The 27,938-nt window shown below is 37.5% G+C and overlaps 3 protein-coding genes, 1 long non-coding RNA gene and 1 other non-coding gene across 6 annotated transcripts; 3 read left to right on the top strand and 2 right to left on the bottom strand.

The window, feature by feature from the left end:
* Positions 1-550: 550 nt before the first annotated feature.
* Positions 551-623, top strand: TRNAR-ACG (transfer RNA arginine (anticodon ACG)). The gene has a single exon. It is a non-coding gene; the product is annotated as a tRNA-Arg (tRNA).
* LOC147556698 (mitochondrial-processing peptidase subunit alpha-like) lies at positions 557-5,889 on the top strand. 2 transcript variants are annotated; one of them, XM_086657615.1, is made up of 13 exons: positions 557-925; positions 1,137-1,373; positions 2,048-2,344; positions 2,442-2,609; positions 2,740-2,907; positions 2,998-3,078; positions 3,211-3,277; positions 3,505-3,602; positions 4,583-4,655; positions 4,750-4,820; positions 4,934-4,983; positions 5,414-5,526; positions 5,666-5,889. In XM_086657615.1, the coding sequence occupies exons 1-13, from the start codon at positions 887-889 to the stop codon at positions 5,710-5,712; spliced, it is 1,509 nt and encodes a 502-aa protein (XP_086513741.1). In that variant the 5' UTR covers positions 557-886; the 3' UTR covers positions 5,713-5,889. The 2 variants fall into 2 exon arrangements, with proteins under 2 accessions (XP_086513741.1, XP_086513742.1); XM_086657616.1 differs by lacking the exons at positions 4,750-4,820; positions 4,934-4,983; positions 5,414-5,526; positions 5,666-5,889 and having other exon boundaries at positions 567-925; positions 3,505-3,861; positions 4,318-4,655.
* A 3,082-nt stretch (positions 5,890-8,971) lies between these two features.
* On the top strand, positions 8,972-9,724 carry LOC147556697 (uncharacterized). The gene has a single exon (XM_086658686.1). It carries the CDS (start codon positions 8,972-8,974, stop codon positions 9,722-9,724), a length of 753 nt encoding a protein of 250 aa, XP_086514812.1.
* Positions 9,725-10,322: 598 nt separating this feature from the next.
* LOC147556696 (uncharacterized) lies at positions 10,323-11,200 on the bottom strand. The gene is made up of 2 exons (XR_015235023.1): positions 10,787-11,200; positions 10,323-10,687 (listed from the first exon to the last, which is right to left on the bottom strand). It is a non-coding gene; the product is annotated as an uncharacterized LOC147556696 (long non-coding RNA).
* A 5,394-nt stretch (positions 11,201-16,594) lies between these two features.
* Positions 16,595-20,667, bottom strand: LOC147556695 (uncharacterized). Its single transcript, XM_086657614.1, has 2 exons — positions 17,864-20,667; positions 16,595-17,773 (listed from the first exon to the last, which is right to left on the bottom strand). The coding sequence occupies exons 1-2, from the start codon at positions 19,153-19,155 to the stop codon at positions 17,599-17,601; spliced, it is 1,467 nt and encodes a 488-aa protein (XP_086513740.1). The 5' UTR covers positions 19,156-20,667; the 3' UTR covers positions 16,595-17,598.
* Between the last annotated feature and the right edge of the window lie 7,271 nt (positions 20,668-27,938).

Genomic DNA, 27,938 nt, shown 5'->3' with positions numbered 1-27,938 from the left:
TAACGGTAGTGGATATGGTGGAAGATTTCTTCTTAATCTAATTAATTTCATCAATTTTTTTTCAATTTCAACCAGAGTTGACAATGACTAGATGACGACTGCCTCGATATGGTAACGGAAGGAGTATGACGAAGTGAATAAGACACTCCAGATTAATCATTTTGGTACATTGTTTCATTGAGTGGATGCCCGAATTATGTTTTTTTAGGTAGGTGATATATCAAACGGTCAATATGTTATAGGAAATGAAACAAGCGACCATTATTTGTCTCAGTCAACAAACACTTTGTGTTTTGATAAATAGACTTTAACCTAACCTGGGTAATATTTATGAAATGTTATTTTATTTTATTTGCTTACTTATTTTGAATATAATTTTGATTCAAATAGCTAAAGATCTTATGAAATCGAGTAATGCTAGAAGATGCTGCAAGTTAAAGTCTACTTCAGACCTACAAAAATCAACGGTCTCCATTTTCAAGACAACATTTTTATTGTTGGTTAGCTTGTTGAAAGATATTTAGCCATAATTAACTGACTGTTCAACAAGGACTCCGTGGCCCAATGGATAAGGCGCTGGTCTACGAAACCAGAGATTCTGGGTTCGATCCCCAGCGGAGTCGATTGTTTTCCTTTTTTCCAAATTATGTTATTGTTGTGAGCAGGAAGAATTAGAACCAGAATGAATTGATTACAAGTTCTACTAAATCTGTAGCTAAATTGAAACTCGTCAAGAACCGATTTGATTTGACCTTGGAACCTAGACGACATCGGAAGGGGGGGCATTGCAAAATATACGAGTTTCTCTCTCAAGTCTCAACTCCTACAGCTCTCTTCCCATTTTCTTTTTCAGTAAAATTTTTCTAGGGTTTCTTAAGGATCAGACATGTACAGACCTACTGCATCGCGACTTAAAGCCTTAAAGGTTAGCCCTAATTTCATCATCTTCTTCTTTTTCTCCTGTCTGAACAAAATTCATCTGATTTCTTTCACAGTTCATTGCTTGATGAATTGTAAAATCTATTAATTTATACTTTAGTTTCCTAGGAAAACGCCTATTTTAAGATCTGATTGGTATTTAGTTTGATTGAGGTGTTTGTCAATCTAGTTTAATTTGAAAAATGAAATCTTTGTAGGGTCATCATACAGGCAATAGGTTTTTCAGTTCGGTTGCTGTAGCTAAGAGATCGTCGTCCCCTTTAGGAGGTATTTTCAGTTGGCTCACAGGGGAACGGTCTAGTGTTCTCCCTCCTCTCGATTATCCTCTCCCAGGTGTTTCTCTTGCACCTCCTCTTCCCGATTATGTCAAACCAAGCAAGACCAAGATTACAACTTTGCCCAACGGTGTTAAGATTGCTTCTGAAACATCCACGGTACGTATGATATTTCGTTGTATGTGTATTTGTATAATATTCGTAGTCTTTGAATCTTCGTACTTTAATTAGCGTATCAAGAAGACATATATATCTTTTTTTAGACTAGTGGGAACTATATGCAAACTTGTGCCAACCATAAATAAGGAGTTGAAGCCTAAAGAATTGGCCAATTGTTTTTGACAATAAGAAAAGTTGGCGGTTTCGGGTAGGATTTTTTACCATAGTTATTGATACTCTGCCCCCTTGCGTACCTCGTATTGGATTCCTCATATCCTTGTTAGATGGGTTTGCGATCTGGTACCCCAAAATTGGAGTACCAGAATCTCCAACCTAAGTTAACCCTGTTTTTTGTGAAAGGTCTATAAGATAAACTAGTTGAGTTTTTAACTAGAAGAAGTTTTTTTAACTAGTTAAGATTTTATGTTTAATAGAGATATACTGGTTGAGAGTAGGTATCTTTATTCTATATGCATCATACATAGTATTTGTCGTCTAGTAAAAGTAGTCCAAAATGTACCGGACCCTACCCCTAGCATACTCGATACTCACGTGGCAGCGTATCACGTCCGGTACCGCGTAGCGGAATGATATGTGTGTCAAGTATCATTGGCCTTGACTTTTGACCATATATTTCCATATAGTTAATTATGCTGGTTGTGATTGTTTGGCAGAACCCTGCTGCTTCAATTGGACTCTATGTTGACAGTGGTTCGGTTTATGAGACTCCTGACTCAATTGGGGCCACCCACCTACTAGAAAGGATGGCATTTAAGAGCACGGCAAACAGGAGTCACTTACGTGTCGTGAGAGAGGTGGAAGCAATTGGTGGCAATGTGGTAGCATCGGCGTCTCGGGAGCAAATGGGGTACACGTATGATGCCTTGAAGACTTACGTACCTCAAATGTTGGAGTTGCTTGTTGATGCTGTTCGAAACCCTGTATTCCTTGATTGGGAAGTTAACGAACAGGTATCTTCCATACTCTCTTCGGTGTGGATTTGAGTCCATTTGTTTGATGTCCCGTTTTCATTTTTCAGATATATATGATATACAAATTTTGATGCAGCTCCAGAAAATCAAATTAGAGATCGCAGAAATTAATAACAATCCTCAGGGATTACTTTTGGAAGCGCTTCATTCTGCAGGGTATGCAGGTGCATTGGCAAATCCCCTTTTGGCTCCAGAATTTGCCCTAAACAGATTGGATGGTAAAACCTTGGAGGATTTCGTTGCTGTAAGTTCTAAGTTAGAAAAGTAGACCTACAACTTTTTGATGTTCATATAATCTTAGCCTGTGGATTTGAGTATTTTATTCACTCATCAAGTCTTCAATTTTCAAACTCTTTTGCACTTGAGCATTTCAGAAAAATTATACTGCTCCACGTATTGTATTGGCGGCATCTGGAGTTGAACATGAGGAGTTTCTATCTATTGCAGAACCCCTTCTGTCTGACCTTCCTGCGGTTCCCCGTCCAGCAGAGCCAGAATCTCAATATGTTGGAGGCGATTTCCGTTGTCAAGCTTCTTCACCAGTGTGTATCTTTATAAGTCTCTACCTTTTCATGTATGTGTTCTTTTTAATGATCGACTAAATTCCTTTTTGTTCCCCTCTTTTGATGCAGAGTACACATGTTGCTCTCGCTTTCGAAGTTCCTGGTGGCTGGCACACAGAGAACGAGGCAATGACATTAACTGTACTTCAGGTCCCGAAGCCCTTCGCTTATTCTCTTAGGATTAGTTTATCGTGCTTGTTTACTTTCTGTTTCTTCCTTTTCCTTTCTTTTGTGATCTTATGCCAAGATGAAAGATAATAATATTTTGAACAACTTCTGCAGATGCTCATGGGTGGTGGTGGCTCTTTCTCGGCTGGGGGTCCTGGGAAAGGAATGTATTCGCGATTATGTAAGTCCGGTTAATGACTTTATCCAACTTGTTTTGGCATCAGCAATCACACATAGGAAGTCAGGTTTGACTTGATCACATGAATGTTTGAAAGAAGTACATCGTCTTTTGTTTTTTCATCTCTTGATATTTATGTTATTGCATATTGCGATCGCATTACAATAGTATATTACTTCTGTTTCCCTTCCTTTCAAATGTTAATTTTTTTGTGATCCTAATGTGAGCAGATCTTCGCGTTCTGAATGAGTATCAACAGATTGAGTCATTTTCTGCATTCAACAGTATCTACAATAAAACTGGCCTGTTTGGAATTCACGCGACCATTGTAAGAACCTCTTACTTTTCTTCTGTTTCTGTTAACATTTTACCCTGGCGTTGTATCAGAATTTCCTCTTTAACTGTTCCAACTGCTGAAATTTATCTTAGTTTACTTCTAGATTCCGCATATTTTGAGGAGAGGTATTTCTTGAAGTTCTTTCCGAGGACTCGTCAGAACAGCCCTTCCCTTTCCTTCTTTTTTTCAATCATCTTCACTCTACCAGTTCTACATTTCTTTATTTTTCATGGTTAAAAATGAACTTATGGTGTGTTTGGTTGCAGGATTCCTAAGTTGGATTCCTATTAAAAGTGGAATTTGGTAGGAATCATGAACCCTTGGTCTGTTTGGCTACCAAGAATCCTAGGACTCTTGAATCCTAAGGATTCCTAATTCCAAAATTTGTATTGGACCAAAATCCCACCCTACCCCCTAGGATTTCCTAGGATTTTGGATTAATGAACCTAAATTTCAAACTTAACATCAACAAAAAAGTATTTCCTTCTACAAAATCATTATTTTTTTTCAAAATCATTATTTTTTTCAAAAATCATATTTTTTATAAAGACGTTTAAAAATACTCAAATAATAATAAACCATAGGATTCTTAGTTGCCAAACAAGCCAAAAAATATTACTAGGATTCATGAATCCTTAGAATCATGAATCCCAAGGACTCATGAATCCGCGGATTCATGATTCCGTCATCCAAACACACCATTAAGTTTTGTTTACTGATAAAAAAAAAGTTCTTACCTTAGATTATGTCAAGTATATTTCTTTGATTTTGTGATGGACATCCTTGTATTTTTCTACTAAACTTGCTGATTGATCTTCTGATCCCTCGACCTTATTTTGTTATGTACATGTAATAATGGCCCAATATTCGTCTATTACTTGTATTCACCTGTTCAAATAGTTGGTCAAAAAGTGTTTGTGATGGTCCAATTAACTAATTACTTTTTCTTTTTCATTTTCTTTTCCCATCAGAGCTCTGAATTTGTCTCTCAAGTCGTTGATTTAGCATCAAGAGAACTGATTGAGGTTGCAACACTTGGAAAAGGTTTGCTCTACTACTTATCTCCTAAAGTCTCTTGACTAAGACCATTCTTTCTTTGGAACTATTGTGTGAAAGTCGATTAATCTTTTTCTGGCAGTGAACCAGGTAGAACTAGACCGTGCAAAGGAGTCGACTAAGTCTGCAATTCTAATGAATTTGGAATCAAGAGTAGGAATTTTAGTTTCTTTTTTAATACAAGTTTTTCTCGTCGGTTGTAGGTCTTCACCTATTCCAAACTCTATTTCTAATTACTTTCGATTAAAAAAAATGCAATCCTGCAGATGGTTGCATCAGAAGATATAGGGCGACAAATCTTGATATACGGAGAGAGGTATGAACTGCATTCACTCTTTTCTAGTATTACTTCTTCAGACTCTTTCCATGTCACAGATATAGTTCATTTTCCTATCTTTTTTTGGAGTCATTCCATGTTTGTGTCTTGGGCTCAGGACATGGTCTAGTAGAGAACTTGACTTAATGTATAAAGTTTATACAAAGCGGAGCCGGAGAAACAAGCAGTGAACTCGCCTGAGTTCATAATTCTTGGGTTGGGCTTGGGCTCAGGCTACTGCTAAGTGGGAGCCGAGTTCGAGTAACTCTCCAGTTAGTCTAAAGTCCATCTACTTTTGCCCATGTTGAATATATTAGCTGTTTTGAGTCTTGCCATGGAATTTGCAGTAAACCTCATAAATATTACTTAATTTGGGCTAAAGATTATTTTCCAACAACGATGGAGTGAATTATCTTTTTATTTTGGTCAGGAAACCTGTTGATCATTTCCTGAAAGCAGTTGACAGTGTTACGTTAAAGGATATTGCTTCCATCGCTCAAAAGATTGTTTCTTCTCCCCTTACTATGGCATCATGGGGAGATGGTAAACTTCTATAATCTTACTCTTAACACCACATTAGTATTTAGCTATTTTGTTTTCTTTCTGTAGACCTTTAGAATCACTTCCCGAAAATCAAATTTCTCATAAGTAACTCTTCTTTTGTTTCTTTGTTTTCTGGCAGTTGTAAATGTCCCGAGCTATGATTCTGTCAGCCGTAACTTCCATTGAGCTGAAGGGCCCCTCTGTTCTCCGTTTTTTGGCAATTTTTGGAGGATATCTTATTTTCAGGCTCTTTCTTCCCTGATTAAGATCAATAGATGTTGGAAAATAAAAAGAAAAACAACTGATGATCTTGTTCTGGTGTATACATCACTCTTTAAGTTATTTATTGCAAATTTAAAGTCACTCTTTTGTTGCTTGGCTTAGGGTTGGGCCGAGGATCTAATTCTTACATACAATGCTGATGTGATTCATAGTGTTAATCAAATTTCAAATGCATGAGAAGTTTGCATAACTGAGAGCCAATCTATTGGAGGATTATTATGGGACAGAAAAAAAATGTGGTGTAACAAAAAAAGTGGTGATTTTCATGAAAGCTTATGGTATGTTTGGAATTTGGATGAAGGATTCATGAATGGACAGATTCATGATTCCAAATAATTTTTTTTGTTTGTTTGGTAAGTGATAAGAAGTCTATTCATGATTCCAAATGATTCATGATTTCAAATAATTTTTTGTTTGTTTGTTTGTTTGGTAAGTGATGCACCCGAAAAGGTTGCACACCCAAGCGGAGGTATCAAGTAGTAATCCGGCAAAGGTGCTTCTAAAGGCACCTGACCAAACAGCTGTTAGCATCCAAAAATATTGTTGGCTCAAGTCAATGATTTTTTACCCGAGGTCTCTATAAGCACCGGTTTTTAATGTGGGTGACGTTTACCTTCGTTTACTTCTCCCATCTTCTTCTTCCAACAAAAAAGGAATCCTAATCAATTCTTCTTCCAAAACAAAACCCTAGAAAAGAGTGCAACATTCTCCGGCAACGGCGACGGCAACGTCTCCGACACCTACCGGCGACTATTCTTTTATTCGAAAAAATCAATCCGGGTGATTTATTCATCATACAACTGTGTTACATCTAATTTATAGCTTCTTTATATCATCTTTTGAAAAGAAATTAGGAAGATAACCATGGAAGAAGAGAGTTCTAAAAATTTAACAACTACATCGATTCCAACTCTTTCACCTATTTCCGGGCAAGGAGAAGTTTCTCATGAGGTATACAACCATTCCCCGATCCTATTTTATATGTTTTTATACGTGTTGTGTGAGTTTTTGAAAAAACCAAAGTGAAACTTCGGTGACGCGGACGGACTGAACCAGTCCGGTACTTATTAGTCATTAACGGATCGGTCTATCCGTTTATAAATGAAATGTCACGGACTCAAAAGTCCGTGCTCTTGTATATTTGGACAGATAGACTGATCCGTCCTTAGCTGATAAATCCCGGACTCCTTCAGTCCGTTCCATCCTGAAGATTTTTTTTATCTTTAAGTGATTTTTATGTTTTTTTCACCTTTTGACAGATTCCGGACCTTAATATTGTTCCTATTGAAGAGGAGTACCATGCCGAAGAAGAAAATCGACCTTCAAATGATGGGTGTCAATTTATTAGTATTGATGTTGGTCAGTATTTTGTGACTGAAGATGTTTTTCAAACTAAAGAGGAGTTAATCGGTTGGGCTCAAGAAATTGGGAAAAAACATAAGTTTGTAGTATTGACCTCCAGGTCAGGTAATAGAAGAGGTGGACAGAAACCCCGGTTAGAATTATGTTGCGAAAGAAGTGGAGTATTTCGTTCACATGAGAAGAAGGATTTAGTTCAAAAATCCCATCAACCACCTATAAAGAAAAGGAAATCGAGCACCAAAAAATGTCAATGTCCGTTCAAGCTCAAAGGAATACCGGGGGTTAATGACACGTGTAAAGTGTCAGTTGTGTCTGGAATCCATAACCACGAGTTAGCTGAAAGTCTTCTAGGTCACGCATATGTGAATAGGTTGAAACCCGATAAAAAACTGTTGTGAAACATCTATTAAAAATTGGTACGAAGCCAGCTCAAATTCTTTCTCAAATTCATGAACAATTCAAGGATAACACATCAACGTTGAAAACCATTTACAATGCACGTGCGAACATACGTATGGAAAACCAAGAAGGAAGGAGTCCGATGCAACAAGTCATTAAGTTGTTGGTGGAACACCATTACGTCTACCATTTTTCAAAGAACGAAGACACTGATGAGGTAACAAATCTATTTTGGGCACATCCTGATTGTATTCGATTATTACAGAGTTTCCATACCGTGTTATTGCTCGATTGTACGTATAAAACCAACCGATTTAACAAGCCATTGCTTGAGATTGTCGGGGTAACTTCTACGTTGAAATCCTTCACCACGGCCTTTACATTTATGGATGGGGAGACAACTAATCAGTACACATGGGCCCTTAATCGTTTGCGGACGTTGTTTCCTCCCAACTCAATGCCAATCGTGTTTATTACCGATCGTGAACTTGCACTGATTAACGCCATTGGTGAAGTCTTTCCAAATGCTCAAAGGTTGCTATGTACTTTCCACATCGACAAGTGTGTGGTAGCCAAAGTCAAAGGTCATTTCAAACAAGAACAATTCAATGTGTTTATGACAATGTTTCGAGCTATCATGTATGCTGAGACTGAAAGTGGTTATAATGAGGCGGTGGAAACTTTTGTGAAATTTTGATCAAACACACATCATAAAGATGTTAGTTATGTTCAAGATACCTGGTTGGGATTGAAAGAGAGATTTGTGACTGCATGGACTAACGGGGTTATTCACATGGGAAATACTACAACAAATCGTGTGGAAGGTGCTCATTCCAAATTGAAGAGATATCTATGTAGCTCCGAAGGTAACTATGTTACGTGCTGGGAATTTATGCATATCATGACGGAAACCGAGACATGTGAAATTATAACATCTTTTGAGCACAGTCGTATTAAGGTGAAGGAAGGGCATCAAATCAAGTTTTTTAAAGAGCTACGTGGTTATGTCTCGCACGCGGCATTAGATCTTATGGTAGATGAGATCGACCGTGCAAATGGGATTGATATTAACGTTCAAAATTGCGGATGTGTTCTAAGGTATGTCTATGGTCTCCCTTATGCTCATGAGATGGTATCTTTGATGAATCAAGATAAGGTATGTCCAAAGGACATCATTCACCCTCAGTGGACCAAGCTATCCATTAACCCGACTCCGCCGATTCATAATGATCTTGACGCATCACATGAGATGGAGCACCTTTATTTAATGTGGGATAAATCCAGTGATGCTGAGAGGACCGCAATACTTGAGAAGTTGAGGGAAATTTCTTTTCCGGTCATGACAAACTTGTGTGAGCCATTGCAACAAACAAAGACAAAAGGGGCTCCGAAACAAAGAAGAATGAGCAAAAAAGAAAAAGAAGCTGCAAAATCTACTAAGAGGAACCCATCTGCTTTCGAATATGCAAAGTGTGTTGATGAATGTGTTCCCTCCACTCAGACAGTACGTAAAGTTAACAAAGTAACCAAAGCACCGAAAGCAACCATACCCAATTTTGAAAGATACAAAGGACAGATTCCGCCAGTTATGGATCCATTCTTGGATGACATTATAGATGTGTCAGGCGATGGTCATTGTGGGTTTCATGCCGTTGGTAAAGGACTTGGGTTTTCACTAGAAGATGGTTGGAAACAAGTTCGCGAAAATGTCATAAAAGAACTTGAGGATCAGTACACACTCTACAAAGAGATGTTTGGAATAAGAGATTACACTCAAACATTAAGTGCCGCGAACAACTTCAATTTTACATGTCCGGAAGATTGGTTCTACATTCACCCGTACACTAGTATAGTTGTGGCGAGTAGCTTCAATTGCATATTAGTTCATTTGTCTATAGGTTGTTCGACAACTTTCTTACCCTTACTTAGTGGTCCACCTTCTGAGGGTTATAAAATTGCGTGCATTACATATAGTGGTGGTCACTTTATGAACGTTAAACTCAAAAAAGATTCTATACTCCCTCCCATTGCACCGCAATGGTCTAGGTATGCATCGCTAGAGGCAACGGGTTGGCTTGAACTTGTTAGAGATAGATCGAGGATGGAAAGAAATTTTATTCTCATGATAATTCGAATGAGCCAAGTAGTAGTGTGATAAATTTAAGTGATGATTAAGGTGTACTGAAAGACCGAGTTACAAAGTTTTTGATTTAATATTTGAATAAATTTAGATGATTAATTGTCTTCGTTACTTAACTTTTTGATTTAATATTTGAATAAATTTAGATGATTAATTTTCTTTGGGTTTATAATCGAAGAGAAACAGAAAAACAGGAATTTCATACAGGTCACGGATCCCTGAATCCGTTTTGGTTCACAAAGGGACGGATCCAGAGATCCGTCAATCTCTAACAGGAACCCCTGTTAGAAAGAAACGGATCTATGGATCCGTTTCATATAAAAAGGACACGGATCCATAGATCCGTTACTTTCTAACAGGGGTTACTGTTTTCCTGTTAGAAAGAGACGGATCTATGGATCCGTTTCTTGTAACATCGTCACGGATCCATAGATCCGTGACCTGAGAAGGGAAGGCACGGATTAGCTGATCCGTACGGTTTTTTTTTCCAAACGATGGTACTTAAGGTGGCGTTTTGTAAACCTTCCGTTCGGTAGATCTTAGAGTCGTTACAGTTTGATAGATATTAAAACTTGTTAAAAAAACAAGAATAACGATCAAAATGTACGGTAGATGTTAAAACTTGTTAAAACAAGAGTAACGATGTTCAAACATAGATCAAATTGTACGATGCACATCGTTCACAAAAGAAGTTAAAAAAAAGTAACCGTTGTTCACAAAAGCAATTCAAAATAACGAGACTACTCTTGAGATTCTAAACCATAATATATGGGATAATATAATACTTCATTCCCTTTGTGATTTCCTCGATTTCTTCACCGTAGTTTTTCTAGACGATCTTCTTGGTTCGGGTTCTGGTTGAGGTTGATGAGGACATTCGGGAAGCGGCATTTCAGCCCTCGCATTAGTTAGGATTTCAAGCCCTAACGGAACGTCAGACGCTTGAATCGCTACAATGGCACGATCAATTCCATCTCTCTAAAAAAACAACAATGGATTAATAACAAATTAGGTAAGAAATTATTGCTACAAATTTCAAAAGTAAAAAAACAAAAGAATGATAAATCGAATACTCACGTAGTACGATACCGAACCTATGTACTGTTCTGGTCTATTGGATTTGTACAAAGCTGGGTTTTGTAGAAACGGGTGAGATACTCTCTTGAACCAATTGTTATACTGAGCGCTTGCCTCCCACGGAGCCAAAGATACCTCCTTCGGTCTATCACTCATGTTTAGTAGGTGATCTTCCCAACTCCCCCAATAAGAAGCCACATTACCAAAGTTTTTAGAATCTCCATCCTTCGACACCTTTTTTGGTCGAATCGGTTCTTTAGGGATGACTTGAACCAACCCAAGTTGCCTTAACACCCTATCAGGGTGATAGGGCTCGGCAATATCGTTAACCGCGATGCAACCAGTGTAAAAAGAGTATTCAGGAAGTGGTAGTGCATCACCAGACAATAAGGGACGATATGGGTCCCAAATGACCTACATGATAAGACGTTTAACGAGTGATTCCTATAGCATACGTCAGGTATTATAGAACACAGGAAAAAATTAATAAATAAAATACATACATCTCTCTCAGTCAGACTGTCCAATTGCTCACGAGTGCTTCCTAGAGCACATGCCTTGTTGCCTTTCAAAACGTGTTCCTCCCATCTATACATCCGGGGCACGTTAGATGTAGGATCATATTTTGGGTTGGGAACAGACACCCGAAGTTTGAAGTGTTCATCGATCCACGCCTACAAATGTAATGTTAAATACACATTTATTATTCACTACTCTAACATAATAAAGAAATAATTGAGAGACAAAAATAAATATGAAATTACCTGAAATAAAGTAAGATAACCAGCCAATTGATTTCCTCCCCTCGAAGCAAAACCAATCTGCCGATAAAGATAGGCAAGCGCCGCTGTTCCCCACGAGTAACTCGAAATATCATCTAAGTTCTTCAGATAACGTAGATAGACAAAAGGAACCTTAGTTGCACTCTTATCAGCAAAAAGAGTACAACCAAAAAGATGCAAGAGGTATGCCCGTGCAACAGCATCTTTGACAAGGTCGGTGTCATCCTCTTTCGACCCACTGCATTGCTCCCTCAACCACTTAAGCTCCACAGACTTAGATTTACCTAAGTGCAGTTTTACACCTTCGTAATCTAATTGTAAATAACGAGAGACTAGTAATGCATCTGGATCTTTTGTATCATCGTCATCGTCATCGTTCAAATCTTCATCATCCGTCTTGGACAGAACAACGGGTTTACCTTCAATTGGAAGACCACATATGCGATACACATCCTCTAACGTGATCGTCATCTCCCCGAACGGCATGTGGAAAGTATTTGTGTCCTCGTACCACCGCTCTGTAAATGCCGAGATTAGAACACGATCTAGCTTGGTGTATGAATATTTGGCGATGTGGGCCAATCCCGTGTTCCGGACTCTCTCTCGAACACTTTGACACTCAGTTTCCAGGTCCCACCCATTCGTCTTCTTCAAAGCAGTACCCACAACTACGGCAGACGCATGGTTGTGTAACTTCAACACCGGCCTCTCCTGAAAATAAAAAAGATATTGTTTTAGATTGATGATTAACAAAATTTTATCATAACTACTAAAATTAGAAAATAATATTTGCTTACCGGTTTGTTCCAAATCGTATAAGCAACATGATTCTTGAAACAAGGTAGAAGCGCACGATCTATCGGACCTCCAGAGTACGGGTCTGAAAATGAAGATGACCCCCCTACTTCTGTTTCTGCTGTCGAAATAGGAGGCTCTGTTTCGTTCTCATCTCCTTGCGTTCGTCGTTGCTTACGTGGTGTCATAATAACTTTTGAATAATACGCGGATATGTGATGCACAAACAATAAATAATCAAAATATGTTTTCCTACTCTAAATTAATGAAGGAAAAATTAGACGTATCGCTACAAAAAAGGTCATTCAAAATAGGCACGTATCGCTACAAAAAAGGTCATTCAAATAATGAAGGAAAAATGATGAGAAAAATAAAGAAAGAAAAATATGAAAGATTAAAAAAAAAAAAAAAAACCCAGGTCCCGGATCAGGTAATCCGTGCCCTTTAAGTCCGGAATGGATTACCCAGTCCGTCACGGACTGGAAAGGGAGTCCGTTTCTTTGTACTAAGTCACGGATTAGCTGATCCGTGACTAGGAAGACACGGACGGACTGGTCCAGTCCGTCCGAGTCGTTCCATAGATCTAGGGCAGTTTGTTTGGGCATCAAATATTCACAGAAAATGCTCTAAATATATTCGAAATTGAAGAATACAACATTCTAAACATGTTACAACACACTATTAACATCCCCAATCAATCAAACAACAAATTTATTCAAAAATATTAAAAAAGTTATGGTTTTTGAACCAACCTTGAAGGAGCAATTGTAGCTTGATTTCAACTTCGTCTCCACCAAATGATTCTTGATTCTAAGACTTAGAGAGTCGAATGACTTATTCTCAACAAAATTTGAGGGAGATTAGTGAGATTATGAGCGATTTGATGAGGTTTAAACTCGGTTTTTTAAGAGCTTAGAGAGAGAAAGTTTAAAATCCCCAATTTTGGATGGATTTTGTGAGAGATGGATGGAGGGGTTAGGGTCAACAGATAATGGACCGGTGCCTACATACTTGAGTGGTGCCAACAGAGAATAGAGCGGTTGGGCCTGGTGCCAACAGAGATGGATGCTAACAGCTGTTTGGTCAGGTGCCTTTAGAAGCACCCATCCGGCAAAGCCGGGATCGATCCAAGGATAGGAAGGTAGTTTGGATATCGAAGGGTCTTATCCCCCGATCTATGTATCAAATGCTAACTTAGACTAAATAGGAAAGGAAACAAAGATAAATGGGGGTTTTAGATTGAATAAGTAATAAGAGAAGAAAGCAAACAAGTAAAATAAACAAAACTAAACAATAAAAGTAAACGGGCGAGAGAGATTCGAGAGAAGAGTCGGAGGAACAAGAGTCGGAGGAACAAGAGTCGGGAGACGGTAAGACTCGATTCAGGCAACAAATAAGTGAGAGAGGTGTCGAAGTCAGGGAATCCATAATGATAAGCCTACGACTATGTGTAGTCCGATCTAATGTGTCAAGGTAAAATTGATATTCGACTCCTAAAGTAGATGTCTCTAAGTACTACGTATATCCGGAGATCATACTTAGTCAAACAAACGTCTAAATCGGTTAATCCCGAGTCATCGAAAGTGTCGTCTAGTCGCCTAACTATGTGAAGTGCATGACAAGACACATGAAAATATGACTTAGACTACGATCGATATCGAATACTTCGTTTCGTCTATTAACTATGCGAAGTGCTTGACAAGACACATGAAAATACGATCAAAACGATAATCGAATTAAATGAACATCAATTCATAATCAAAACATCAAATCATATTAAACATAATCACGAATTCATCACATTTCATCTCATATAATCGACACACTAAAGTTAGCTAACATGGCGATTGAAAAAGAAATGGAAAGGAAATGGTGAGAGAATCCCCCTTTTTCGATGTGGTTCGAGGCTAAGATCGTCGGAAAATATGAGTCTTTAAGGTTCAGCCGATCTCCCCTTTGCAAATTCTGGGTTCCCCATAGCGACCACCATCATCTTCTCCATTTAGAACACAACCTCCATTAAAGCTAAACCCTAGCTTTCTCTCTCTAGCAATCTTCAACCAAAACCAAATCAAACCATATAGGAAGCTAGATCAAGACATGGGGAGCAAAAGCCCTAAGGTTTCGGATCAAAAAGGTTGCCGGAAGATCATGAAAAGTCCGGCCAAAGAAGCATGAAATTCCGGCCAAGAACCAAGAAGATCCGGCCAAAAGCATAGGTCCGGCTAAAGGCTTCTTGCACGCGCGTCCCGAGCTTGCTGAGCTGCTGTCCCGTGCGTCTCTAGTGCTGTCCCGTGCATCTCTAGTGCTGTCCCGAGCTAACTCAAAGCCGTCCCGTGCTAGATGTGAAGAACCGAGCAGCTACACGTGAGATCCGGCCGGACCTTTGCTGCTCCCGAGCTGCATCTCCTATGCCGTGCACGCTCCAGCCCGAGTGTTGAAGTCCCGAGCAGCAGCTATAGTGTTCGATCTGCTCCTTTCCCGAGCTGCTGTTCGGAGCGCTCTAGTTCGTACCGGCCAAAGCTTTGGCCGGCCTAGCTTGGCCGGCCAAGCTTTGGCCGGTCTACTCCTTCCTTCCTCTCTTTCTCTTCAAACCTCAAGCTCTAGAAACCCTAGATCTTCAAGAGCCCCCAAACCCTTTTGCCTCTTTCCCTCTTTGCTTAGTTGTTGAATGATGATTGAAGAAGAAGATGAATAGTAGCCTTTGACCCCTTACTCTAACTTGAGTCAAACCCTAGACTTAGTCAAACTTGACTAAGTCTTTAGACCACAAATGGGTGCCTCTAAAATCTCTAACCAATTCTTCTTCTCTTAATATTTCTTGGGCTTGGACTTGGTTTTGGGCTTTGATTTAGAAACCAAGAGAGTGCCTCCATCCTTGTCTCTACATCTTCAAATTCTTACAACGGACTAGAATACCCTCGGACTTCTTTCTTCCACATCTTCCCCGTCCGGACTCCGAATTGAATACCGTTTTCACCGTCGGACTCGTCATTGACTATACTTGTCATTTGATTTGCTTGAGGTCTTTTTCTCTCATTTTCGACACATGAAATGATAGTGATGATTTGCTCCCTTTATTCCGATTTTCATGTCTAACTCCAAAATAGGTACCTAACATGAAAAACACATAAAATATTATTGATAACACTCGAAAAAGAATAATTAGTCTAAGTTAGGCTCTCCAAATGTGACATTTTAGTGTCACATCAAGAGCCCCAAACTTAAACTTTGCTAGTCCTCGAGCAAATAAAACAAAATAAAAGCCTAACTCACTTTCGGAGGCATCCCGGTTGCATTTAGCGTATGCAACAAGCCTTTAAACCTCTAGGTTACCCCTAGAGGACGAGTGTCGTCTCGTGAGGGTTTCCATAGATGACACCCACAAACATCGTGGTTTCAAATACACAAGGGTCCAAAATCCAAATCATAGATAAACATGGTTCATATAGTAAAGGGTTTAAGCATGTCAATGCATAATGAATCAAGTAAATGAGCTCTTGTAAAAGCTAAAGGCCCCTTCACTAATGATCTTACCCTAAAGTGCTAGTGTCATACCATAACGAGCAACATCTATGTTCCAAAGTCACAAAACCTTGATTCCTAAGTTAGTACATTTCGCCTCGACTTCGGCCTCACGGACATACACTCCAAATATGAAATCACTCAAGAATGGTTCGCTCGTATGTGTGAGTGTGATCACTAACATGGACTCAACACATAAAAAGGGGTGAGGACAACATTTTGGAACGAATGATCTTCGAAAAGGAAGTAGACACTAAATAGAGTGGGGAAGCTCACTCGCCCTTCTCACCCATTCTACCCTCTAAGAATGCCTTCTAAAAGTTAACGGATACTAGAAATGGATGATGGTGGTGGATTCCCGAGAATGTCGAACTCTTCATGATAGAACCTCTTAAGCATTTACACATTCGTTTCTTGCTTCGAATACTTATTCATGAACATACACACAAACACACATATATACAATCACATCACTCACACAAAAGAGCTAACATGCTCAAAACATAACATAAACAACTTTATTCATCATTCATTTTTTTTCTTTTGTCTTTCTTTCTTTCTTTTTTTCACTTTTTCACTTTTTTTTTTCACTTTTATTTTTTCACAACACAATATCACATAAAACAAACATAACTCGCACAATACTATATTCCTGCAATCAACTTTTTATTTCCTTTCATACTTGCTTTTGACATTCTTCGTTCTATTCATCTCATGTCTTCATTCTCGGGATATAAGATGATGATGGTAATGGAGTATCCGCCTCCCTCTAGTTGGCATTCTCATCGGGTTTCATAGACTACAAGGACAAGGTTAATTCGCTGTCCTAATGTCACTCCTAGTGGCTAAGGAAGTTGAGCACACGAGATCAAATGAGCTCTTTTAATAGGTACGAGGTTGAGTAGCTCTTCATTCTACTCGGAGTTAGCGCGGAAGAGTACACTCGAAGGGAAATTTAGGCTTTGAGCTCTCACATGGGTTAAGTCTCCACTAATGACTACTCTAGGTCTCTTAGAGATGTTTCTTCTTCACTAAGATGTTACTCCCATAGTATAACACAAACACTCAAAGACTCGACTTTCATGCAAAGACCATTAGCAATCACAAAACCCATCAACTCGATACATATGCATCAACATTCTTAAAACTATCACTACAATCACATGCAAATCTACTCAAAATGTTAAAAAAATTTCAAATTTTGGCTAATTTGAACCCTTTTGTCTTTGAAACCCATGGTCATGCATTGGTTATGGTCATATCCCGCATCCCCAAACTTAAAACTAACATTGTCCTCAATGTTCTAAGCATACACTCACCAAAAGATAAAGAGACACATCAATTTAAAGAGAAGAGTAGAGAGATATTACCATAACCGAAGGAGATAAAAAAATGGATACTACCAAGGCTCATGTATAAAGAGGTTCCAAGTTGATGCCAAGCTCGCGCCATCCCCAAACTTGGAACAAACCATGCCTTAGAAGTAAAACATATAAGAAATGCTCCTAAAATATCCAAAAATATAATGAGAATGAAGCACAAAAGAAGACATGACCATATAGAACTCTACCACTAACGCGGGTATACACGATTGCATTGAGCTATGCAATTAGCCTTTGATTCTCTTGTTGTCACACAAGAGCACGAGTTATGTCTCGCGGAGGGTTTCCAGAGATGATACCCACAAACATCAAGACCCATCTTAATCGGCTAACGATCATATAGTAAAAGCCGAAAGATTTGGGGATCAACCCAAAAAAAGCTATATACAAAAGCTAAAAGTCTCACAAAAATATCAATCCAAAGAAGTGCACGTGAGACAAAAACCGAAAAGAGGCCATCCCCAAACTTAGTGGATGCACGGTCCACTAAGTAAGCATGAATGCTAGGGACGACGACTAAAAAGTCGTCAAAAGGATCGACATAGAAGTGAAGGGTCAGGAAGTCGGTCGAAGGTAAATAATCAAACTCAAGCTTAGTGGATAAAACATCCACTAAGTCCCTAGACATGCTAGGAAAGACGTCTGAAGTGTTCCTAAAGGGGTCAACAACCGAGTCTGAGATCATGTGGAAGGTCGAACTAAACTCTAAGGGTAAGGCAATATGCTCGGGGACCAAGTCAAGGTCCGTGGTTTCCTTAGGTAAATAATCCAATAAGCTATCCATTATCTCGCTAACTTCTATGTCGTCGACGTCCTTAAAGGCATCTGGAGCCTCAAAGTTGGTTAAAACACCATTCCTTCCTAATATGGCATCTAAGGCTGCCTCCTCACAAGTGTCAAAAATTGGAAAGTTCATAATAGTTTCATCCCCAAACTTGCTCATAAAGCCCTCATCCTGAACATCAAGGTCTACTCTAGTCCTATCATGGTGAGATGACGAAGGTCGGGAGAGTAAGCAATAAGGGTCACCGGTCAATTCCATCTCAAAAGGTCTATCAAGAGCTTCTTCGACATTTAACTTAAGACTAGATTTAGGTGTATTACCCTCACCATCATTCATAGTCTCTTCTTGAGTTTGGGGTGCGCAAACCCCTTCCTCGTCGACGATAGGCTCTGACTCAAGTCTATCAACAATTTTGAGAATCCGTTCCGTGATCTCCATGATATCTCGATTAAATCTAGTTTGATACTCTAAAACTAATTGGAGAGTCTCTTTAGACATCTCCTCGTAATAAGGCACATGAGTATAACTAGACGAAGACTCTCGCGGAACACGGATCATGGGACAATAGTCAGTCAAATGGTCTAAGCTCGCACAAATAGCACAAACCGGGCTAATGGTCTTCATGGTCCTTTCTTCACTACCTTCATGTAGATACCTAGACTCGACTCTTTGAGTGGGATCATCGAGTCGGGAATTGTCATCACTAAGTGAACCATTCATATATGCTTGTCGATAGTCACGAAGACTTCGACGTGGTCGATCAATACTAATAGAACTACGGTCCTCATGAAGTGACAAATTCATACATGAAGGTGTGGTCATCTCAAATTCTTGTCGATAGTCTCGAAGACTCTTACGTGGTTGATTACTCTCATGCTCATAATCCCTAAAACTATGCTCGTGACGAGTCTGACCGACTCCATACATCCGTCGATATTCACCCATGGTCATCCTAGGTCGGTCAGACTCAACTCGCCTATTCCTATCACTAGTCGTAACATTCCTATATAAATTTGAGTAGTCCTGATGACTTGTAGATGGTCGACTAGTGTTGGAAAGAGTTCGCATAAGGTCATTCTCATCAAATGACCAACTTGCCATGATCTCACAATATTCAGGGATACTAACACGCAATCGCAAAAATGGGAACAAACACTTATAGAACTAAACAATCACACACAAGTAAAAAGGATGAGATAGAATGCGATACTATTGAGTGCTCCTCTTGTTTCGTTCGTCTATCTTCTTAAGCTTCTCGAATCCTTCTTTTTCCTTCGCCTTTATGTCACTTTTGGCTCTTTTCTTGTAATGATACCTAAAAGAAAAAGAAATTAAGAAAGTACAAAATAAAATAAAGACGTCTAAGAAGCAAATAACACTAAACTAATGAACAAAACAACTAACGCTATCCAAACTACTAAACCTATCCCCGGCAGCGGCGCCAAAAACTTGATGCACCCGAAAAGGTTGCACACCCAAGCGGAGGTATCAAGTAGTAATCCGGCAAAGCCGGGATCGATCCAAGGATAGGAAGGTAGTTTGGATATCGAAGGGTCTTATCCCCCGATCTATGTATCAAATGCTAACTTAGACTAAATAGGAAAGGAAACAAAGATAAATGGGGGTTTTAGATTGAATAAGTAATAAGAGAAGAAAGCAAACAAGTAAAATAAACAAAACTAAACAATAAAAGTAAACGGGCGAGAGAGATTCGAGAGAAGAGTCGGAGGAACAAGAGGCGGGAGACGGTAAGACTCGATTCGGGCAATAAATAAGTGAGAGAGGTGTCGAAGTCCGGGAATCCATAATGATAAGCCTACGACTATATGTAGTCCGATCTAATGTGTCAAGGTAAAATCGATATTCGACTCCTAAAGTAGATGTCTCTAAGTACTACGTATATCCGGAGATCATACTTAGTCAAACAAATGTCTAAATCGGTTAATCCCGAGTCATCGAAAGTGTCGTCTAGTCGCCTAACTATGTGAAGTGCATGACAAGACACATGAAAATATGACTTAGACTACGATCGATATCGAATACTTCGTTTCGTCTATTAACTATGCGAAGTGCTTGACAAGACACATGAAAATACGATCAAAACGATAATCGAATTAAATGAACATCAATTCATAATCAAAACATCAAATCACATTAAACATAATCACGAATTCATCACATTTCATCTCATATAATCGACACACTAAAGTTAGCTAACATGGCGATTGAAAAAGAAATGGAAAGGAAATGGTGAGAGAATCCCCCTTTTTCGATGTGGTTCGAGGCTAAGATCGTCGGAAAATATGAGTCTTTAAGGTTCAGCCGATCTCCCCTTAGCAAATTCTGGGTTCCCCATAGCGACCACCATCATCTTCTTCATTTAGAACACAACCTCCATTAAAGCTAAACCCTAGCTTTCTCTCTCTAGCAATCTTCAACCAAAACCAAATCAAACCATATAGGAAGCTAGATCAAGACATATGGAGCAAAAGCCCTAAGGTTTCGGATCAAAAAGGTTGTCGGAAGATCATGAAAAGTCCGGCCAAAGAAGCATGAAATTCCGGCCAAGAACCAAGAAGATCCGGCCAAAAGCTTAGGTCCGGCTAAAGGCTTCTTGCACGCGCGTCCCGAGCTTGCTGAGCTGCTGTCCCGTGCGTCTCTAGTGCTGTCCCGTGCGTCTCTAGTGCTGTCCCGTGCGTCTCTAGTGCTGTCCCGTGCGTCTCTAGTGCTGTCCCGAGCTAACTCAAAGCCGTCCCGTGCTAGATGTGAAGAACCGAGCAGCTACACGTGAGATCCGGCCGGACCTTTGCTGCTCCCGAGCTGCATCTTTTATGCCGTGCACGCTCCAGCCCGAGTGTTGAAGTCCCGAGCAGCAGCTATAGTGTTCGATCTGCTCCTTTCCCGAGCTGCTGCTCGGGCGCTTTAGTTCGTACCGGCCAAAGCTTTGGCCGGCCTAGCTTGGCCGGCCAAGCTTTGGCCGGTCTACTCTTCCCTTCCTCTCTTTCTCTTCAAACCTCAAGCTCTAGAAACCCTAGATCTTCAAGAGCCCCCAAACCCTTTTGCCTCTTTCCCTCTTTGCTTAGTTGTTGAATGATGATTGAAGAAGAAGATGAATAGTAGCCTTTGACCCCTTACTCTAACTTGAGTCAAACCCTAGACTTAGTCAAACTTGACTAAGTCTTTAGACCACAAATGGGTGCCTATAAAATCTCTACCCAATTCTTCTTCTCTTAATATTTCTTGGGCTTGGACTTGGTTTTGGGCTTTGATTTAGAAACCAAGAGAGTGCCTCCATCCTTGTCTCTACATCTTCAAATTCTTACAACGGACTAGAATACCCTCGGACTTCTTTCTTCCACATCTTCCCCGTCCGGACTTCGAATTGAATACCGTTTTCACCGTCGGACTCGTCATTGACTATACTTGTCATTTGATTTGCTTGAAGTCTTTTTTCTCTCATTTTCGGAACATGAAATGATAGTGATGATTTGCTCCCTTTATTCCGATTTTCATGTCTAACTCCAAAATAGGTACCTAACATGAAAAACACATAAAATATTATTGATAACACTCGAAAAGGAATAATTAGTCTAAGTTAGGCTCTCCAAATGTGACATTTTAGTGTCACATCAGTAAGTAATAAGAATCTTAGGAATTATGATTATTTCAAAAGAATTTTAAATGTTTCATTAAATCTTTTCTAAGAATCTGTTTTTTCTAAAGCCCGTTTCTTTCAAGATCACCCGATTCTTTTTGTATCATTTTTTTTTTGAAACCTTTCTTTTAAGGAAATGCTCTCTAAAATTGTTTTTCTCGATTATTTACCGAAAAACGTTTCTGAAAAAAATGATTTCTCGAGAAAAAATGTTTTTGAGAAAAAAATGGTTTCCTAGAAAAACCTATTTCTAGAAAAAACTCAGTTTTCCAAAAAGAAAAATAGTTTTCTCGAAGAAAATGACTTCAAGGAAAAAAAACAGATTTCTGAGAAAACGATTTTTGAAAAAAAAAAATTTTAAAACGATTACTATGTAAAAAACAAAAATGTTTGTAAACAAAATTCTTTTTAGATTAATTGAAAGTTTAAAATTGAGGTTTAATAATCCAAAATCCTACCGAATCTTCTGAGGTAAGATGAGATTTTGGTCAAATACAAAGTTTGGACTTAGGAATCCTTAATATTCAACAATCTTAAACTTTTTGTAGCCAAACACAAAAAAAATTCTTAATTCCTACCAAATCCTATTTTTGGTAGAAATCTTACTTAGGAATATTCCATCCAAACACACCATACGTTCAGTTACCATTTAAAAAAGAATTTTTGGGATTATAGCCCAAAAAACGGGTCCTGATATTAAATATAATCCTCTCTAATCCTATAACGGGTTTTAAAACCAAAAAATAATACAAATGGATATCTAGTCCATTTGGTCTCATCTAGAGAGAAAACACAAATCTCTAGAATAAATATTATTTCATAATCCCTAATCTAACCTTTCCATATTTTATAACTGATTTACCTTCGAAATCTATACATATCTTTTTCCATATTTATCTCCCATATTTCTCTCCAATCATGTTTCTATTCAAAGTAAGGATATCTTCATTATTTTCAGTAACGGAAACTCTTTATTCGATCTCTCTAAAACCGATTCAGTTGACAAACCTCCATTAAACTCAGAAAATCTTCTTCTACTACATTATATCGCTGTCCAAATTCATCATTTATCAGGTTTAATACTTTTGAAATCTTTATAACACCATTGTTAATATCTAATATTTCTTCTTATAACTAAAATCCTAATTATTTCGCTCTAATATAAAACGTATCAGATTTATGATACATATCTATAAGATTTGTTTACTAATTCATTAACTTCGAATGTATGATGTTTATTTTCTCTCTCTAAAATTTTGATAACGGTTTAAGATCTTTATTTTCATTCCTTATTCAATGATTCATAACTAAAACCCTAAAATTTTCATAACTGTCTAAGATCTTTATGTTTATTCCTTATTCAATGATTCCTTCAAAGTTAGTATGTTATGTTTGCATCCAGTGATAATATCATATTTCTTTAGATCTATGTTTAATCTTCTGTTGTTTCTGATATTTCGTGAGATCAGATTATCAATCAGCAATCGAATGTTTGATGTTTATTTTCTTTCTCCCTCTTAAAATTTCATTTATGTTTTTGATCTTGATGTTTAATCCTTCAACTCGAGTTTGACATTATTGCAATCAATCATCGTAGCAGATATCTTTAGGTTTGTAGTTTAAGCTTAATGATATTCTCATTTTTTTTTCTTCAGATTTGGTTTTCAATCCGTACGGATTTATGAAACATTTGTTCTTTCGTACGGTTACTCATAACAGAATTTACAGTACATGTACTTTATCGTAAATTACCACAATTTATAGTAAATTATGGGTAATATATAGAACATTACCCGTGCTTTAACACCAAAATAGCACTCATTTCATTAGTAGAAATACTTCGCTTTACTATTAAATCTAGTGTACTTTGCAATAAAGTATATATAATTTGCGTATATCTTCATGTTCTTACTATTATGTATATAATTTACGTATAAGTGCACATAAATTATGTATTATTTATTTACCATTACGTGTACTTTTCACCCAAAACAGTAGCCTTGATAAGTTCACCAAACTACTCAAAACCTTCAAATGTTGTTAAAATTTGACAAACATTATATATAATTTACGAAACTGTACATGTAGTTTATAATACAATATATGATTTTTTTTCTTTAATGTATGTGTATTTATGTGTGTAGATTTGATATACCAGATGAAATTTCAAAGAGAATCATCAAATCAAAGTGAGTCAACGAAACTAATGGAGAGTACATGGATGGGCACCATTTTTGAACCAAAGAAGATTTTGTACTTTTTTTTTGTAACAGAATGTAAAGGATGTGTAATGTAAAAGAAGTTATGTGTAATGTAAAAGAAATTATGAGTAATTTGTTGAACAAGACCCACATACATTTGATAAATTATGTTGTATACTTGACAAATGATGGTTTCCTCGTCATAAATAATACATAATTTACGTATATGTTTCATAATTTGTATTCTATGTGTATTTATGTATGAGTAAAAACGAAAACATATGTTGCTTTAATGTTCCCAAAAAAATATACTATTTCCAAATCTGAAAGTTAAGTGAGAGAAAGAGATATATATGTTTTGTATATTAACCCCCAAATCACGCTAAATGGATCCTATTTCCAAATCTGAAAGTTAAGTGAGAGAAAATTGATTTAAATCGAAAAAAATTTACATAGTAAGAGAGAGAAAATTGATTTGGTTTCCAAATCTGTAAAGAGAGAGAAAATTGATTTGGTTACGATTTTTGTTTTGAATTGATTTGGAAATAGATTTGCTTTCCAAAACGGTTAGAAGATAGAGAAAAATCATTTTCGGATTTATACTTTAGCTGCTTTAAATCCCCTAAATCACGCCCACATTAGAAACATTCCAAATTCACCCTGGAAAATTAAAAATCCCGTGATTTTTGTAGGAGGGACATGGACGGTAGTTATCTCATAAAGAATGGGTTATTATGTCCATAATGTAAAAGGACTAAATATCCATGTTTTGGGAAGATTGGATCATAAACCTTTTTTGAATATTATTTTGGTCTATATACCCACGGACCCTTTAAAAAAGGGAAATATTTAATTAACCATTTCTTTTGGGTTTTGGGGCTAAAGTAAGAAAAAAGAACCTTGGATTTAAGTGGGTATAAATGGTAATAATTCATGAAGAAAAAATATTAAGAAAGAAAACGATCGAGGAGATAAACAATTTATTGTTCAGTCACCCCCTAACCTTAAATGGAGAATAAGTCATGGATGAAGGATCGAGAGATTTGATGTACAATTGAAAGTATAAGATACAGAGCAAAAAGAATGTTGCTGGTAGTTACATAGCTACTAAGAATGATTTTCAGATCTAGTCATCTAGCTATTTAGACCTGTGTAGTTTTGATATACACATGTATCTATTAAAATCATGGTGGCCAATACGTGGACAACTGTTTTTTTTATATGGACAACTATTTTCGCGCCCGGTGCGAGTCAATTATGCTTGACTTAGTTGACTTTGATTTAATAAGGGGACAACTCCATAAAATTTTAAATACTAACAGTTACTAACTTTCAGACCATTAACAAAGTAATAGTTCAAAATTGAAAACCTAAGTTGTCTTCTTCTTCATCATCATCTTCTTCATCATCTTCTTCTTCTTCCTTCTTCTTAGTCTTATTCTTATTCTTATTCTTGTATTGCTACTAAAAGTAAACTATAGTTTCTACCATTTCCTTTTGTGTTTTATCAAACCCTAGATGAATGAAGAAGATAAAACTCATCAATCTCTACTTCCCTTATTTTTTAGTAAACTATAGTTTCTACCACTTCTCTTTGTTTTTTAGTGAACTATAGTTTCTACTACTGTCTTTTGTATTTTTATCAAATCCAAGATGGGTTTTAATCAAATCCTACATTGATGAGGTAAAACTTTAACTTTTTTAATTTTATTTTGTATTTTCGTTTGGGTAGTTTGAAAGAATACAAAACGATTTCGAGGCAAAAAAACGAAGTGAAGAAGAAATTCCTAGAATTTCGTGAGAAATCTACGAAAATATGCTAGATTTTCGTGGCAAGTCTCCTTCTGTCTTGCCAAATTTTTGTAGGAAATCTACGAAATTGGTGAGTCCGATTTTTTTTTTTTTTACAAAAACTCAGAAATTAAGATCTCTCGTGTTTTGTCGATTTTCCCCGAAGCACGAGCAACTCTACTTGTTTGTAAAAAAATCTAGGGTTTTGAAATTTTTGATTTCTAGGTTTTAAAAGTTTAACGGGTTTTAGGATTTTTAGATCTGATCTTTCTGGTCAGGAATATCCTTCAACAATTCTCTTCCCTTTGTTTGATGTCATTATCTTCTTCAAAAAAATTCTCTCTCTAGAATTTTGGGTCGATGATGAAGAGGAAGTAGTAGAAGAAGACCAAACTTACTTAGGGTTTATGAGAAAATAGGGAGATGTTAAAATAATACATCTAATTCTAAGAGGACTTGAGTGAAAACAATAGAGAGTTGTCCCCTTAGAAATTGGTGTCCATATAAAAAAATTAATTATTTTGGTTGTCCACATAAAATAGTTGTCCATATAAGAAAAATGGTTGTCCACGTATTGGCCACCAAAATCATTAGTTATTTACCGACAATCTTCCACCATTGTCCGCCACCAACAACCAACAACCATTACCATTCATAGAATGGGCAATTTAGCTTTATGTGAACATAGAGAGGGATCATGGGATATCTGTAATATGCCTCAAATTATCTAGTATTGTGATATCATTGATCAAAACTAAATGAAATAAAGTTTCAGTTTCCGAAAAGAACAAAAAAGAAAATCTCCTTTGCCTAAAAGCTACAATCTCACAAATGAGTTTAAATTGTTGTCTCTTAACAACGATGTCTTTGCTAACAACAGTTCGGCCAGTTGGTTGTGCATCAACACCGAGAACGTACGGAAGTCATGGGTTTCTATTCCTTGTGGAGGTGGAATCCATCACCTATTAAGTTGTGTGAAAGGTATAAATAAAGTAAAAGCATGATTGGGCTTTCATGCCTCTAGGATGGCCTTAAGAGTCTTTATATGGGGGCCTTTAGGGCCCGTGATGTCTTTAGTGATGGCAGGCATCGCTGTATTTACTCATGATGTATGTATACCATATTGAACTTAATGACTCTAGGAGTCCATGTCAAAAAAAAAAAAAAAAAAGACAACGTCTATCAAGGGTCATAGTTTACTCTTTAGCTTTTAGCGTTTCTTTTGTCCCTTTTCAACAACATACCCTTTTTGTTCAACAAAAAAAAAAAACAACATACCCTTTCACGGTTTCACCACAACAACTATTCTTTTCATTATAAAGTGAAAAAAAAAAAGACTACAGAGTGTTACTTCTCTACTTCAACATCACTTAAAAATCAGATAAAAATGTTTATAAAACTGAAGAAAACAAAATTTCTTGCATTGTACAAAATCTAACAAGTAATCTTACAATCTGGTGGCCACGAGACGCGGACAAATAGGACAAGTATTATCAAGAGAGAGCCAAGTAGAGATGCAATGGGCATGGTAAACATGGTTGCAAGGCATTTGTTTACCTTCTTCTCCAGTTTCCGATCCTCCCATGCATATGGAACATATGTCTTCGGTAATAGCAACGGTTGGCATACGCGTTACTAATGTAGAAGCTAGTGTTACTGGTGTGGCTAAATTCTGACCTGAAAAGTATTCTATTGCCATTGTAAGAGAGAAATCAAGATCGAAGCACTCATCAAATGGGTGTGTTGACATCCTAACTACACAGTGTGTGTGAGAGAGAGATAATGATATAAGATAGAGAGAGATGTATTGGTGCAATTCCTTAACAGATTTTATTTATATAAGGTAGAGAGAGATGTATTGGTTTCACTATTCAGTTGTGGCATGATAGAGAGAGAGTGAAGGAAGCTCCAATGTGATTGGTCAAAAAGCCCTTAGTTGGACTTTGGTGAGGGCTAGACGCAGCCACAAGTCTCTTTTGAGGGCACGTTAAAAGTAAGCAAAATCTTGGATCATCTAATATAGTATCATTAGTGCGGTCATTAATATAAAAGCACAATGATTTGATATTTTCCCCTTATTATTTTCTTTTGAAGAATTCGACTAAGATATACGTTAGTCTTTACAAGACATTGATGCATCATGAATATGTAATAAGTACGATAACCGCCTAATTTAAACCAAGAATGAAAGAGGCTTAAAACCCAACAATAAAGAAGCCTAAAACCCGATAAATTAT

Source organism: Eschscholzia californica, unplaced genomic scaffold, assembly GCF_041429995.1.
Source record: "Eschscholzia californica isolate CP2 unplaced genomic scaffold, dmEscCali1.0.p SCAF_2, whole genome shotgun sequence".
Taxonomy (NCBI): Eukaryota; Viridiplantae; Streptophyta; class Magnoliopsida; order Ranunculales; family Papaveraceae; genus Eschscholzia; species Eschscholzia californica.
This window is presented reverse-complemented; position numbering and strand designations above follow the sequence as displayed.

Excerpts from the sequence above, each read along its gene's own strand:
- LOC147556697 (XM_086658686.1), top strand. The coding sequence starts at position 8,972 with ATGAGCAAAAAAGAAAAAGAAGCTGCAAAATCTACTAAGAGGAACCCA.
- LOC147556695 (XM_086657614.1), bottom strand. The coding sequence starts at position 19,155 with ATGGCAAGTTGGTCATTTGATGAGAATGACCTTATGCGAACTCTTTCC. Across the intron at positions 17,774-17,863 it reads GTGGATGTTTTATCCACTAA|CATTCATGCTTACTTAGTGG; the intron begins GCTTGAGTTTGA and ends CGTCGTCCCTAG.
- LOC147556698 (XM_086657615.1), top strand. The coding sequence starts at position 887 with ATGTACAGACCTACTGCATCGCGACTTAAAGCCTTAAAG. Across the intron at positions 926-1,136 it reads CGCGACTTAAAGCCTTAAAG|GGTCATCATACAGGCAATAG; the intron begins GTTAGCCCTAAT and ends AAATCTTTGTAG. Across the intron at positions 2,908-2,997 it reads GTTGTCAAGCTTCTTCACCA|AGTACACATGTTGCTCTCGC; the intron begins GTGTGTATCTTT and ends CTTTTGATGCAG.